The sequence below is a fragment of the Nematolebias whitei genome, chromosome 1 (assembly GCF_014905685.2).
Source record: "Nematolebias whitei isolate Nwh7 chromosome 1, NemWhi1, whole genome shotgun sequence".
NCBI lineage: Eukaryota > Metazoa > Chordata > Actinopteri > Cyprinodontiformes > Rivulidae > Nematolebias > Nematolebias whitei.
Window position 1 is genome coordinate 20421945 of NC_056498.1, and position 16867 is coordinate 20438811.

A 16867-nucleotide genomic window follows, 5' to 3' on the forward strand; every position below is an offset into this window, starting at 1 on the left:
CTTATTGCTACTTGTCCCAACTTTTTTGGGATTTGTGACACTGTGAAATTTTGAATCAACATATTTTTCCTTTAAAATGTTACATTTACTCAGATTAAACTTTTGATCTGTCATCTATGTTATATTCCGAATAAAATATTGACATTTGCCATCTCCACATCATTGCATTCAGTTTTTAATTCACAATTTGTTTGGTGTCCCAACTTTTTTTGGAATCCGGTTTGTAGTTGTGATCATCTTTAAACAGGTTGACTCCAAAAAGTTGTAGATGCATATTCAATGATTACTTTCTAAGAGTTTCATTAAAATGTACTCACTTGGTTCATGAGATACTTTGACAAAAGGCAGAAAAATACGCACATGGGCAATTTCATGACAGCAGGTAATAAAAACTTAACACTAGAGTAGATCAGGATTCTTACAAATTGTTAAAAAAAATAAAGTTCCTGGCGTTTTTCCAAATTCTTCCCTGTTTAAATCCCGACATTCCAGGAGGTACAGTGGTGTAGTCTACATTTTTGTAGTGGGTATACTGCGGTAAAGTTAGTTTTACATTGGACATTGGACATTGTTGAAGCCACAGAGCGCAAATGTTCAATGTCCAACTTAAAACCAAGTTTACCACGGTCGGTCCGTATACTGTGCTTAGAAACCAAAGTACACTGGTTAGTACAATGTAATCATCAATTTATTTTGATTTTTAAGCATATTGAACATTTCCAAATTTTGCTGATGCTTATATTTGAATAAATGTATGACAAGCTTTGTACAACAGTTGACTTTGTATTAAAAACATGTTATAGGATTTATAAAACCGTATCAAAGCAAAACATGTTCCAAGTATTAAGTAGTAAGTATAGAAATATTAATTCTACAATAATTTGCTGGATAAGCAAATGTAATAAACAAGCTCTGTATACTGATTGTTACGGAAGCATTTAACTGCTGTTTGACGTATCAGTGACACGTGTCTAATGATGTCATGTATCATTGGGCACTTTTAAGTGGGCATACTGAAATTCTTAAGCTTTTCTAGTGGGTATACTCCATTTACCTGTGTATCACTTAGACTACACCACTGAGGAGGTACTGTATTTCTGTCACACAAAACACTCAGTGCTTTTCATCTTAGATGGCAGGCAGAGTCACATTCAGAGATGACAGTAAGTATACTGTGTCCTATGGTACATGCACACGGCAGTAATTCCTAATAATAATCCCACTGTATATCAGATACTTAAAGGCCTCCATAGCCAGTCAGTGAGGATGCATATATTATGTACAGAGGGAATAAATGATACTAGAATCCAAGCATCAACAGATAAGTTTTCAGATTCCCAGCATTTTCCCAGATTTTTGATGTGCAAAGATATGTCTCGCATATAGAAATAACATTTCCATACATAATGTTCAAACATACATTCATGCATACAAAATGCATGGTTTTCTCGTAAATTTAAACTGAAATGTCATGAGCGCCCCCTGTAGGCAGGCCCTGATGAACTGAGTTCATGCAGACAAACGGGGGATTTTTAAACAGAAACATCAAATTCATTGTTGTGGACGCAAAACAATGCAAGCCACAGCTAGGAGCACTTGGAAGTGAATGGACTTTCATACAGACTGAAAATTTGTTTCAGTGGCACTCCACTCCTCGAACTAAGACTCGGCTGTCCACCTCTGTTTAAAGGAAAAACAAGGACCGCTCTGGACATATGAGACAAAGAAGACCACTAGTTTGAAAGGAGTAACATGAAATCTATTAAATTCAAACACAAATCAGTGAGGGAAGAATAGAGCGTTAGAATGACAGATGGATTGGTGCAGCTTCTGCAGTATTTCAGACTTTGGGCTTGTTCATTGTGGTGAAGAGAGAGCTGAGCTTGAAGCTAAAGCTCTCCGTTGACCAGTTGGTCCATGTTCCTACCCTCACCTATGCACTTATTCTGGTAAGGATGCTCCCTGAATGCCTCCCTAGGGAGGTTTTCCAAATATGTCCAACTAGGAGGAGACCCCGAGGATTCAGGACACGCTGTCCCCGCAACCCAACTACCGGAAAAATAGTAATTGATGACTGTATCACTCAAGTAAATAAAAGTAAGTTTTGAACATGATCTAACGTAACCCCCGCAATAATTGAGGGACTACTGTATTTCTCATTTGGTCACAGACATACATTTTCCAAAAGACAACACTTTAAGACATAGTATTTATTTCAGTCTTTTAAACTTTATAACATCATCTGAATAACATAAAACAGGAGAAAAAAAAAAAAACCACAAGACAAATACACAACCGTAATCGCATTCAAGGTTGACAACATTAGCAGTTATGAAAAAATAGAAAATAATAAAATCACAGAAAAATCCCCCTCTCTCCATTCTTCCCCCTCCCCTTCACAAACAGCTCCGGTAGAAATGCTCCGGTAGACTTTGATTACTTTTGGGGTGTTTTCTACGGGATAAGAGTTCTGGCTTTGGGAGCCCGATTAAAACAAACAAATCGTATTTGTACGTGGCGAAGCGTTAACAACCAGAACCAGTTTCACACATTAATGAATTCAAGTCATCTTGAATCGGGCTTTTGAAGAATTGGTGAAAAGGTCAACTCCAAACTTCCGGAGCATTGTTTTTACAGCAAGGTCCAGCACCTGGAAATGTTAAGGAACACGCAACAAACGTAGTGGTTTTATAATCAACTCCAACATTTGATTCTTTGCCTTTTTTTTTTTTTGCACATTTATTTGTAACATTAGTCAGACTAAAAGCAAATCGCCTTTATTTGAGCCATCATTTATTCATTTTACATCTTGAAATTAAGAGGTTGAAGTGAATGAGATTTTTTTAAATCCTAAAAAAAAAAAAAAGCGTTTGCATTTCAGTTTTTGAGCAAATGAATGCCTGCCATATGGTTATAAGTTAAATCTCCCCACAGCCAAATACAGTAGTTGTATTTATCTTTTTCAAATATATATTTATTATGTATAAAATACTGTTCCATTCATAAAAGCCTTACTTTGTACAATATCTGAGTTGATGTATAAAGAAATGAGCAATAAAATAAATGATAGCAGTGTGTAAGCTTTGGAAAACAAAACAGAAAACTGTCGTAATGAACAGCCAACGACTGAAGCCCTAATACGCTAAAAACAAAAGCAGTTTTACACAATATACACATTTCATTACTTACACACAAAAAAATCTGAAGGTGATTAGCAGGTGGGCTACAGCAGAGTTAGCGTCTCAAAATGTAACGTAAGATGACAGAAAATGAGAGCAGAGGAGGAAGAGTGAGAATGAAGAGCTACGCCAGAAGGTGGCGGTCAGTCTCATGAAGGAAAGCTTATCAGTGCATCTCTCGTCCTGGATGTTGCAAAGTCAAAGTGCCAATTTGTTAACTGTGAAAACCATCGCCTCCTCGTGAATCTGAACCAAACCAAGGGACAAAATCACATATTTTCCTCGCCGTGTCAAAGGTGTTTAAAGAAAAAAACAAGTTGCCCATTTGTGGGGGGAAAAAAGAAAAATGCACTTTTCTTGTCATACATCCATCATGGCACCATTTATCGGAATTTAAAATTATTATTTTTTACTTTGAGGTACTTTAAAACAAAGACTAAATATAAGATTATTTAAGTCAGTTTGCATATTTTCCAAGCTGTGTATCACAGTAGCACCATTGTTTCAATTCTAGATTTTTTTCCCCAGAAGACTATGCACCATTGGAAGTCCACCTTGTTTCCAAGTCAGAAGTCGACTGGACCTCTCCAACTTGTCCTCCGTCATCTCGTAAGGTAATATGTTGTTACCGATTGGGTCGTCAACTGGCAACGGTGGGTCTGCTTGTTGCCCTGAGACATTACGTCCTGTCGTGAGGGGTTCTCTTCATGCAGACCACACAGCGGCTGATGCGTGATCGTAGATTACCCGCTTTTAAGGTCTCCGACTGCGGTTTCCTGTAGGATGATGAATAAAGATGGATTAATGAAAAATGGTTGAGATTTATAATAAGACATTGTTCTTTGGAAAGTAGATTTTAAACAGTTGCATTATTCTTATTATTATTTGCAGATGATACAGCGATGGTTGGATGCATCACAAACTGTGATGAGTCCAGCTACAGGCAGGAGGTGGAACACCTGGAGAGCTGGTGCAGGAAGACCAACCTTCACATCAATGTGAAGATGATGAAGGAAATGATTATGCCCTCTCGAACATAGGAGGATCTGCGGTGGAAGTGGTCTCCAGCTACAAGTACTTGGGTGTGCACCTGAATGACAACCTCAGCTGGAGCAACAACACCACCAGCCTGATCAAGAAAGCTCATCAGAGACTCTACTTCCTCAGACGGCTGAGACGAGCTGGTCTGGGAAGCTCAGTCCTCACCTCCTTCTACAGGTGTGCAGTGGAGAGCAACCTGTGCTCCAGCATCACCGTGTGGCATGAAGGCTGCACAGCTGCATAAAGAAAAGCTTTGCAGAGAGTGGTGAAGGCTGCACAGAAGACTGTTGGAGTCAGCCTCCCCACCATCACAGACATATACACCTCCAGATGCAGGAAGAGGACCACCTGCATCATGAAGGACCCCACTCACCCAGCACACACACAGTCTTTGCCCTGCTCCCCTCAGGCAGGAGGTTGAGGAGCATTAAGTACAGAACCATTAGACTGAGGAACAGCTTCTACCCTGAGACTGTTAGACTCAAATCAGAAAAATCACTGGAATTACAATTTAGTTGGATATTTAACACTTTATCTGTGCTGCTGATTATCCATGCGGCTGATTTCTTACCTTAAGCTGCTATATCCATGCACATCTGCTCACAACAGACTCATGTTCAGGCTGCTGTTTAATATACCATATTATATTACATTATTATTTTTTAGCGTATGTCTTAGATCCTTGTATACTGTTTTTTTATATATATTTTATATGTTTGCTATTTTTTGATGTATCTGGGACCTTGAGTACACAATTTCGTTCCACCTCATGTACCACATGTGATGCGAATGACAAAGAACCTTGAACCTTGATAATATTGGGAGGTAGGAATGCATGATATATATGGTACACGGTAGAAACTATACACATTTAGCCTATAGAGATCTGTATTCTACCAGCTAACCGCAGTAATGCTTGTTGATAACGTAATCGGCTGGCATCAAAGCATAGAGCAAGCGGAGAGCAAGCGGAGAGCAAGTGGACAGCAAGCGGAGAGCAAGTGGACAACAAGCGGAGAGCAAGCAGAGAGCAAGCAGAGAGTAAGCACAGAGTAAGCAGAGAGCAAGTGGACAGCAAGCGGAGAGAAAGCAGACAGCAAGCAGAGAGCAAACAGAGAGAAAGCAGACAGCAAGCAGAGAGCAAGCAGAGAGCAAGCAGAGAGCAGCAGGTGGCAGCATGGATGAGAGTGCAGGGGAGGAGCTTGTTAAAAAGGCAGGAGGAAAAATGTCTATTATTTGGACCTGGTAAACAGTCAAGACGATGAGCAGAAAAATGTAATTTGCACAGTTTGTGGGGTTTGGGTTGCTGTTCATTTCTTATGTGACAAGACTGCAAACACGAGTTAACAATATATTCTTTAGTTTAAAACATAAGGCTAAAACTACATTTGATATCTTTTTCACTGTTTTGCACTACAAGAAAGAAGCCTAATACTTGACTTGTTTTTATTTAAAAACTCTCTGGACCCAGTAGTAGAATTTTCTTAATTGAGATTATTTTGTGGTATAGCAGTTTTCAAAATAGATACTGGCAAAATGACACCCTATGCTTTTTTATTTTTTCATTTCCAAGTTTTAAACCGACAACATCATGATATATATCGTTACCGCCACCCATCACAATAGATATTGAGATACGAATTTTATGCCATATTGCACATCCCTATTGGGAGAAAAAAGTCATACAAAGGTTTGTAATCCAAGTCAGCTGAAGTTGGTACTAGGCATCATGTAGCATACTATTATTTATTTTAACTGTCCCCCCACCCCACTCCCTCACCCCTTAAAAACAAACAAACAATGAAACTGATTCTGACTGACTAGAGGTTCCTGGCTTGGAATTAATCAACCCCACATTTATTTTTGTCTTTGTGTGTGTTTTTTTGTTTTTGGTGTTGTCAAACATGACTAATCAGGACAAATCCTGGAAAACATTTCAAATTATTATTATTTTTATAGCAGTTCTTAATACAATCTGATAGATTTTCAGGACAGATAGACTTTTCCAAGGGGTCAACCTGGCGACCTTCTGATCATAGGTTTGCCTTCTCTAGCTTCTGCCCCCCACCCCCTTCAATACGATAGACAATGTGTTTTGTGTTCTCATCATTGTATGTTCCCATACAATGGTGAAATTGGCTCTCTGCATTTAACCCATCCACCACCAGGTGAAGCAGTGGGCAGCTATTGAAAGTCCCCGGGGAGCAAATTGGGGATAGGGTGTGCTGCTCAGAGACACCACGAGATGTGCAATGACTGGGGATCGAACCTAGGACTTTCGGGTCCCGAGTCGCTGCCCTGCCTCTATCCCATCTCGGCCCCATAACGTTTTCTAAATGGCTTTTATAATGTATGTGAATATTTTTGTACATAAGCCATATAAATAAACTGAATTTAATTGAAATAAAAGTTTTTTTGTTTTTAACTCTCTACTTTGGAAGAGCGTTTTTCAAAAGCTCGTTTTTGTTTCTCGCCAAGCTTGATTTGTGATCTGGACCTTGGAGCTGGGTTGAAAGAAAGTGTACGTGACACTGTCCAATGATGATGCGCATGTGTATAACATTTTATTTAATTATCTTGAGAAGTTATGGCCTGGACAAGAGAAAGTTTACATACGTATGTACAAACGAAGGAAACTATAGCATAAAGTGCCCATCTTTTGATGGGCATATAATTAAAAAAAATACACAAGTTGGCACTGATACATTTAAACAAATGGAAAAATGAGAATAGTGAAATACCAAGTATAGGGGTCCTAGTGTTTTTTTTCTTCAGTCATAAAACCTCTGACTTTACTGTTATGATAGCAAACAGTTCTGTTCATCTACTCTAGCATCTTAGTAGCTCCTGTAATCACCAAATCATGTTGTTGGTACAAACCTGAACATCTCAGATTGCTCCACTGTAGCCAGCCAGAAGCTGTAGGAGTTGCTGAAGTAGTTACACGAGCCTCGGCCATGGCACTCGATGAAGGGAGTGCTGCGGAACTCCTCCAGACAGGAACCCGGGGAGGCCAGAGCCTGACCAGAGCCCTCTGCACCTGCACTGGTGTGCTAGATGGAAAAAACAAGTGTTGATATTTTCACATTAAAAATCATTCTAAAGCATCGATGTGGAAAATTTGGTGCTCTGTTAGACATGTCTACACTTGTGGGACTTGTGTTGGATGACTAGAAAAAACATGAATCAGCATAAAAGTATAATTTAAAACAAGCAGTGTGTTGATGTCCCCCATCGCCGAAGGATTTAAACAGTGAACGTGAAACACTGTTCTGGACTGGAATTCAACAGGAAATTCACATAAACCTAAATGTTTTTGGTGCAAGATATTCAAATGGGCAGGAGTTATACAAGGAGAAGAGGAGAGGCAGTTTATGTTTTGCTTGTCCAAGGTAGGACAGAGCGATGGTGAGAGGAGGGAGCTGTTTTCCATGACCGAGCACAATGGTGGAGTTGGGGGGTGGACAATGCTCATGCTCACCTTGGCCACCACATTGATTAATCTTCATATTAAGGATGCACAATATTATCTGTTTGGTATTGGTATAGGCCAATATTAGCGTTAAAGTTCAATATTGGACATGGGCCATTCCTATCAAAATAATCACCGATATAAAAGACGATGTTTTTGTATGACAACCCAGTGACAAAGATGCCTGCAGCACCAGCACAACATGATGATATCATGCGTGCCTACCTGATCTCATGGTGGAGAGGAAAATTAAAAATGTTGGCGGTGTAGAAGTTTTTTTTTTGTTGTTGGTGAGGATGTTGGATTCCGAAGATTGTTGTTTTTGGACTACGTTGAGTCTCGCTACATCGTCCCCAGTCTGAGATATTTTTCCAACGTAGCTTTACTCGAGTTACAAGCTGTCATTTCTGACATCATTGAGAAGCTAATAGCCGATAGCACTTGGGTGAGCCACAGACATTTGGACGTCATGTTAGCCCCGTTAGCATGATTAGTCTTACGGCACAATGGATAGACAAAAACTTTGAACTTAAAAAGTCTGTCCTTCATGCACAAGAGAGCAGAGGATCCCACACTGCAGCTAGGGACCTGGAACAAGCCTCCACAAGTGAGTCAGCATCACAGGTGACTAATGCTAATAAATAACATTTAACACTTTTCATTTAATACAAGTTAAAGTGCTATGCATGTCATATGGCTGTTACCGAATATATGTCACCAGCTCTTACAGCTGTTACACAATTTTTGTAACAAATAAGCCTAAATAAGTGCGCTATGTTCTGACAAAGGAAAGTATATAATATCGAAAATATCGGTATCGGCCAAATAAGTTTTAACATATCGGCATATCGGCCAAAAACCCAATATCGTGCATCTCTACTTCATTTGAGGAGACTATACGTTTAAGATTTTGAAAGCAACGCAATTTTCAAAAGTGACCTCAAAATGTTTCTAATGTTTGAAGTTATCCAGCTTGGTAGGTTTACATATATGGTGGCAGCAAAATTAGATTTTGCCATGGCAACCCAATTTTTGTTAGAAAACTTTCTTATGCCTAGATGTAGCCACACACTGAACTGGAAGTCGATAAGTTGCTTATTTTTGACGCTATCATGCTCAAAATACAGACGGACAGAGGGTACTCCCAAATCCCCCTCTTTGCTCCGTGACAGGGGACAACAACAAAAGATATTCAGTCTTGCTGATCTGGGTCTCCTTGGATAATTGGACTTTGATTACTAGCATCACAGTAAACCTTTAAGATAATGAAGTTTCCATTATGTTGAAACCCTGCTTTTTAATGTATATAATAATGTGGAATACAACAAAACATTTAAAAAAATTAATGTCAGCAGATTTAAAGTATGCAAACTTACTGTTGCTTTAAAAAAAAGTGAACCAAGGTTTGCACCCCAGCTATTAATTATTATATATTTTTTTAATTGAACTGCGACCCTCGCTACTTCCAAGTTCATTTTTCGTGGACTCGCTCTATTGCGGTTTGTTTAAGTACAGTACATGTACATAATAAAAAAAATTATTTAAAAAAAGTGCCACCATTTTGTTTTGTTTTTCATTAAGCCTTTACTGTTTTGCCAATCTAAAGAACTACGTTACCCAGAAGCCATCAGTTCACTTCCCTCAAGTCAACACTGTTTCCAATAGCTACTTGCTGCAAACGGAAAGTTTTGCAACGTAAAGTCAGAAGTAACGATAATAATATCACAGAACTGACAGGAAAGTCACAAATAATTCTGAAGCTGAACTCATCCTTTAAGTTGCATCTTCACTGCTAAGTAGCTGATCTGGACTCACTGTGACCCGGATCCTGGGAGCTGCAGGGAACAGATGGCTGCAGGCTTCAGCCTGCTTCTGGTCATGCAGTGCTGGTCCGGACCAGACCAGAGGTGGTGGACTAAATCCTGGGCAGCCTTGCTCCTGGAGCAGCAGCAGTGGGCTTCAGTGCTGGGACTTTTTTTCATCTATCGGGTCGGACGGAACCGAGCCGCTCCTGTTCTGCAGAGCCCTTGTAAGTAAAATTTTGTAGCTCCTGTACATATAAGTACTGTATGTTGTTAAAATTAGTAGCTTTAAGAGTTTAGAGGACTGATTTGTGATCTTCATTGCTGCAGGATCGGTTTGCAGAAACAAACCAAGTTAGAACAGAACAGAGTTGGACCGGAACCAGAGCTGTTGCTGTTCTGCAGAGCTAGTAAGTAAAATTTAGTAACATATGTTGTTAAAATGACATAGGTTTAAGAGTTTAGAATGTTCCAAGAGTGTGGGAAGAGTTTCTAAAGCCTTAATATATAGTTTACTGTACTTGAACTTAAACTTCCTACTTTGCGGTTTTTCACTTATCGCGGGGCTTCAGAGTACGGATCCCCTACGACAAACGAGGGACTACTGTGTTGCATTTATTATTTGACTTTACTGTATAGTCTTCTGTCAGTGTGCACTAGAGGCAAAGTTGACTCCATCCTCTCAGCGATCTAAAAAGACAAAGTCTGAAACAGAATTTACCGCCCGTTTCAGCTGAAACTAATTTTTTTATGTGGATGTGTTGGCTGTCGTTTAAAGTACGTGTGCTTGCATGAGTCGTACCATCATAAAGGAGTATCCGATCCACAGAGGTTCCCAGTCTGAAGGACAAGTGGGGATCTGGATGGTCTGGCTGTGGACTGCGATCACCATGGCTGGAGCTTCACACACACTACACCTGAAGACACACACAGATTAAACATTAGGTGTGTTCCTACAAATAACGGAGCTCCCCTCCTCTCTCCTCCCTCCCTACCTGCTGATGTACGGCTCGATGTTGGCCCCGGTGACAGCTTCCATGGACATGGGCATGGGTTCCGGCGTGGACAGCCAGTAGGAGTAGTCGTTACGTGACGCAAAGCTGCAGACGTTGTTGATGTTGCAGAACATGAAGGGCATGGGGCTGAACCTGCTCAAACAGCTGCCGGCTGTGCCTGGAAGACGAACACACGTAGGTTACTTGCTGAAATGTTGTTTTCTGATCCTTCTTTCAAGTAAAATAAAAAGTTCAACAAAATAAAGGCCTATCCTACCGAGGTCCTGTCCGTGTGCCCTCTCATTGCCCTGCACGTACAACAAGGAGTACCCCTTGTAGACCAGCTGAGTTCCAGAAGGACACGAGGGCACTTCATCAGTCTGGCTGTGTCTGGTAATGAGGAAACCATGGGCTGCTGAGAATGAGCCAGGAAAACCAGGGGGACCCGGTACACCATCTGGTCCAGGGGGGCCGGTGTTGCCAGGCAGACCTGAGATAACAGGAAAGGCATAAATCAAAAACAGGAACTGAAAGAGCCCAGAAAGTGTCTCCTACAGAAAACTTACTGTCACTAAATTACCTATAATGTGATTTTAGTCAAAAACAAATGACCACATCAATAAATTTATTTAGGTCGTGTTTTTCTATAAACTATTAGGATGCTCAGCTTTGCTTACCAGGCTGACCAGCAGGTCCAGAGTCTCCCTTCTTCCCAGGTGGGCCATTGAATCCAGTGGGACCAGGATTACCAGGTACTCCTTGTTCACCACGTGGGCCTGGGGGTGAGGGAAGTAGGGTGGGGGTGGTTAAAAATAAATAAATAGAAAATAAAGAATAAAACAAACAGCTCCATAACTAATCCCTTTCCAAGTTAAGAATTTGACAAGTTGAGTTAACGTACAAAAAAATGCCGGATGCAACGACAAAATGTTTGGTTTCGTTGATCAGTTTTTGTTGGTTGATAATCAATCAATATTTGGAGGAATAAAAAAAACAATTAAAGCTGTTATAAAAAAAATGTTGGAATCTGTGAATAGCAAGTGGCTGTTAGGGCAGTAACGATCAGTCGTTAGGTTGATGGTCCTCCTTTATGTGAACAGATAGTTTTTGTTGTCATCAGCCAACTGGTTGATCCACTATGTGAGGGTGTTATTTATAAGACTGAGTTTGTTGTGGCTCTTCAGATTGACGAAGTCTTTTGGATAAAAGACGAAATGCTTCAACTAAAAAGAATCTGTCCAGAGGACCGGACTTAACTTTTCAAAAATTTTCTACCTGGATTACTGAGCATGAATCAGCACATTTGTCGGAATCAGTTATCAGGTTACAAACACTTTTTGACAAATTGTGTTATTTTACCAATGTAATCCAAAATTATTTAAAAAATAAAAGGTGAAATTGTAATTTTTTACATTATTATTGAATGTGCTGAACATTTGCCCCACCTAGTGGCCTGTCGCAGTATTGCAGTGTTTTGGTTTGAATTGTCTGGACAGAATTTTTCATAGAGAAATAAATGTAAAAAAATATATCTAAAGTGGTGTAGCTTTTATGTTAACATATTCCTAACCTAATTTCCATTGTGCCAAAAAAGAGACTAGAAAACCTGTAAAAGGTTCTTGTGAAATTATCCTGAGTCATGCTCAATAAGCCAGGTAGAAAAATCCAACAAAGTTAAGTCAGGCTATTTGGACGGTTTCTTTTTCTTGAAACGTTTCCTCTCTGCTGCCAAGTCGACAGAGGAGAGGAAGGACTCCAGAAACCATCTTGGCACCATCAAACTGGTTATGAAGGTGCTATTTATAAGACTGAGTTTATTGTGGCTCCTCGGACTGATGAAGTCTTTTGGTTGAAAGTCGAAACGTTTCAACAAAAAGAAACTGTTCAGAGGACCTGACTTAACTTTGTTGGATTTTGTTTTTAATTACTGGGCGTGTAAAAAGTATAAACTAGGATGGAATACCTTGAGATAAAACTTCACGTTTGAAGTTAAACATAATTATTTTTGTAACAATTAAAACGAAACTTATGCACAACTAATTGGACATTTAGTCAACAATTAGTCTGTTTTGAAAGACTTTATGTCCATGTGCTAACATGTTAGCATAAAGTTGTAAACTGTAGTAAAGGACACAATATTGTGCATTTTTCATTAGTTTGAGGGATGTTATAGAAGTACAACAGGCCAACAACGTTCTCCCTCTTGAGTTCATCAGTACAGACAGGAAGTATAAACCATGAAAGTATATTTGCAGCATCTTAAAGAGCAACCCATGAATCTAATGGACTGGACTGAATATTCTTATTTGTTCTTTTTCAGCTTGCATATAAACCCAGTTTGACCCACCTATAGATCCTTCAGATCCAGGAGAGCCAGGTGGGCCTTGGGGCCCAGGGAAGCCCCGCAGACCAGGGGGTCCTCGATCTCCTTTCACAATTGGCGTAGGTGGTGGTATAGCGGGGTCACCAGGAGGACCTAGTTAGAAGTAAAGAATAAAAATAAGTATTTTTTTCTTAATGGATTTGATCTGTTAGTATAAAAGATTGAGGTTCCCATTTTTTAAACAAGAAATACAAAACTGTATGTTCATCTACCAGGATTTCCAGGATTCCCAGGATCTCCAGGAAGACCACTTAAGCCGGGGTTTCCAGGATCCCCCTTTATTCCTGGGAGAAATGAAAATATAATGCCGTTGCAGTGTCTACAATGATCACCCAAGACTCAAGTCCATTTTTGTAAGACAGACTTCACAAAAAAAAGATATTTGTGAACGAACCAGGAAATCCAGGAACACCAGGCGTCCCAATGTCTCCTTTCACACCAGGGGCACCAGGAATACCAGGAAGGCCCTTGTAGGAAAGAAATGCAGACGGTAAATTCTCGAGTCTAGCTTGACCCGAAAGTCCCAGGTTTGATCCCCATGGCACATCATCTGAGCAGCACACCCTATCCCCAAATTGCTCCCAGGGCACTTTCAATAGCTGCCCACTGCTCCACCTGGTGGTGGATGGGTTAAATGCAGAGAGCCAATATCGCTATTGTATGGAAACCTACACATGAGAACATAACACATTATTATTACTATTATTATTGTTGTTTAGGTTTGTTGACTATTCAAAAATAAACCAATGATCTAAAACAATTTTTGAAAAAGAAAAAGAAAATAGTACCGGAACTCCTGAAAACCCAGTATCTCCTTTCTGTCCAGGAAAACCAGGCTGTCCGGGAGTGCCAGGATTACCCTTCTCTCCCTTAACACCGCCACTTCCTGGGAGTCCACGGGGACCTTCTGGGCCGGGCGGACCTACAGATGGAGATGTTAAAATATCAGTTATATTTGGCATTTTTTTCTCACCAAGTCTGGAATTCGTTACATTTCTCTTTAGCAACTACAGTGCACACAGTTCAATTAAAATTACGGTAAGTCAATTTAGCATTTTGAAACTTTTGGACTAACAGATTTTTTGAGCTATTGAGAAACTCTACATCTAACAAAAAATTACTACATTGTATTAAAAATTGTGGTCTGGATAGTTAAAAGCCCATAAAAACCAGAAAGACATTCAGATGCTTGATTTAGCTCAGAAATATCTCATGGCAGAGCTGAAACTGTAGAATATTGCAGTCCCCTCCAATATTTAATCAAATCTGTTACTAAAGCTCGTTTCTCACTTTGCGGCGACTGTTGATGACAAAAAGCAACCAACATTCTTGAGGGAGTTTACAAAATTACTTAAAACGTTCAAAAAAGGTCTTCAGTTTCTTCAGGTGAGCCACAGGGCCTTGCTCTCGTCACCTGAATTTTTAACTTGCTTAAAAATTTACCAAACAAATTCTTCTCAAACATAAAGTCAGTTGTCTCTGAATTTCCCATAGTACTTTTCCTGTGTCAAAACATGTGTGAAATGTGGGAAAGCTTTGGTGGAGTTTAGTGACGTATGGAATCATATTGTGACTTATTGGAAACAAGAAGATCAAACTGGAGAAGAAAATGCAAATCAAATTGAAATATAATGTCAGTTGCTGGAACGTTGCAATCTATTCACACAGGTACGTAAATGTCGTAAATACCCAATCAGTGCAATCCCAGGTTTTGTTCCTCCAACTAGTCACCAACAGTCAAAGCCCAGTGAGATACAGGCTTTAAAAAAAAAATGAACAAAAGCATATTTTGTTGCTGTAAAAGCCTACACAACGTGGGACTGAATGTCTTTTCAAGATAAGCCTGTAAAACAGTGTAGCGCTGGGTGAAAATGTATCTATGTCTTTTAGTCCTGCGTGAGACATCCAGCCTGTCCTGTAGAGTTAAGACAAGGTCAAAATACAAAGTGAGACACATTTAAACCCAGAGTGTCTTAACGTTCATCTAAAGCCCTGTTCAGAGCTTTTGACCACAACATGAGTATCAAACATTGAAACCGTTTGAATCTAACCTGGAGGACCTAGGATTCCCAGAATTCCAAGGTAAAGCAGGTTGTTGTCACAGGGCAAAAAAAGAAGAGCAGATTTAGACAAAAATAGAAACAGAAACAAAAGCCAGACTGTTCTTTTTACGGAAGCAGGAAGTAATGTTGAGTTGTTGCAGTATTGGCATTTTACAACACATTGGAGCCGTCTAGATTACTTTGAGTTGCTGTGATACATTTACCACAACTGCAGATATATTTTCACGAGATTCTAACAAAATACATTGTTTTTCTAAAGACTAGGCCAGTAGTTCTCAAACTGTGGGAGGCTGGCGCCATGCCAGAGGGGGCGAGACGTCGCTGAAAGTATTTTTTTCTTCCCTCCGGCCAAAACATGTTGCAGATTAAACTAACTTTGCAACACCTTGTTGCAGCTTGAACCTATTTTACAGACGCACAAAAACAACAAATCTATCTATTAATATGTTTATTTTTCTTTAAAGTGCAGACGTTTGGAAAAATGAGAGGTATGTCATGCTTAAAATCAAGATTTTATTCAAGGATCTCTAAACTGAGTTAATTCATGTTTTATTAACGATACGAAGACGTCTGTCACATTTAATGTGCTGAAGCTTCAGGTCAACCCAGCTGAGTGGAGAGTTCTCCTCCACGCCTCGATGCTCACTTTGTTGTTGCTGCAGGACAGACGAGTCAAAAAGTGTTCAGGTGCACGCAGGAGCGTGCACAGCCTGCGAGTCTCTGCTTTAGATCTTGTTGCCAAACAATGATTGTTTGCCAAAGATTATAGTGAAGGTAGCTATTAGATATAAGTGAGGCTGGATTAGTTGTTTATTCATTTTTAAACTGCTCTCAGACGTTTCAAGCAAGTAAACACTCTTTTAGTGTTAATCAAATAAATGTTGAATAAATGAGTGCTTTGTTTCTTAAACACTAGGTGACAAAATGTAAAATGACGATGCAGTAGACCCTCGATACTTCGCGCTTCGACTTTTGCGAACTTGCTCTTTGTGATTTTTCAAAGTACAGTACTGTAAGATTGTACACAACAACTAAATCCATCCATCCATTATCTTTTACCCACTTCTTCCATTTTGGGTCACGGGGGTCGCCAGTGCCCATGTCCAGCAATCACTGTGCGAGGGGCGGGGTACACCCTGGACGGGTCGCAAGCCCATCATAAGGACACAGAGACAAACAACCATTCACATCTCACTCACACCTAGAGAAAATTTAGAGTTACCAATCAGCCTAACATGCATGTTTTTGGTCTGTGGGAGGAAACCGGAGTACCTGGAGAAAACCCACGCATGCACGGAGAGAACATGCAAACTCCACCCAGAAAGGCCCCTGGACCGGGGTTTGAACTAAGGACCTGCTCGCTGAGAGGCAGCAGCTCTACCAGTTGCGCCACCGTGCTGCCCCAACAAATAAATACATAATAAAAAAATAAATAAATAAAGCACCGCCTTTTTTTCCCCCTCTCAATAAGCCTACACTTTATTGTCAGTCTAAAGGACTACATTACCCAGAAGGCAAAGCTGCTTTCTGCTGGAGGGAAAATTTTTGATCTGATTGGAAAAAGTTCGGTCCTTACAGTATTCTTAGTAACTTCAGCACTCAGTGGATGCAGAGAGCAGATCAGAACCGGACCAAGGCTGGGTAGGTCTGCCGAACCGGAACTGAGCCGGGCCCGGAACAGAGCCGGCCCGGAACCAAGCTGCAGTGTTTTGCAGAGCTGGTGAGTAAAAAGGCATTACTGTACTACTCACTCAATTTCAAATTTTAAGTTGAGTGAATAAGCATTATCATTATCTTACTAAATAAATTTAAATCAACTAAACTGAAGTAAAAGTTTATTAGTTGACTGAACTGTTTTGGTTTGATGTTTCAACTCAGAAATCCATGTAATTTCTTCTTGGTAGATTTTCACTTATTGCAGGTGGGGGGTGT

At 40.0% G+C, this 16867-nt stretch overlaps 1 protein-coding gene across 1 annotated transcript in view; it reads right to left on the reverse strand.

Annotated features, from left to right (window-relative positions):
- Window positions 1-2905: 2905 nt before the first annotated feature.
- Window positions 2906-16867, reverse strand: part of col4a5 (collagen, type IV, alpha 5 (Alport syndrome)) — a 57884-nt gene continuing 43922 nt past the window's right edge. Inside the window, exons 40-49 of the mRNA XM_037688387.1 lie at window positions 13661-13794; window positions 13267-13339; window positions 13085-13156; window positions 12837-12965; window positions 11167-11265; window positions 10767-10979; window positions 10490-10667; window positions 10297-10411; window positions 7101-7273; window positions 2906-3955 (exon numbers count right to left, since the gene is read on the reverse strand). Coding sequence (XP_037544315.1) covers window positions 3859-3955; window positions 7101-7273; window positions 10297-10411; window positions 10490-10667; window positions 10767-10979; window positions 11167-11265; window positions 12837-12965; window positions 13085-13156; window positions 13267-13339; window positions 13661-13794 — 1283 coding nt within the window. The 3' untranslated portion in view covers window positions 2906-3858. The remainder of the gene's footprint in view (window positions 3956-7100; window positions 7274-10296; window positions 10412-10489; window positions 10668-10766; window positions 10980-11166; window positions 11266-12836; window positions 12966-13084; window positions 13157-13266; window positions 13340-13660; window positions 13795-16867) is intronic.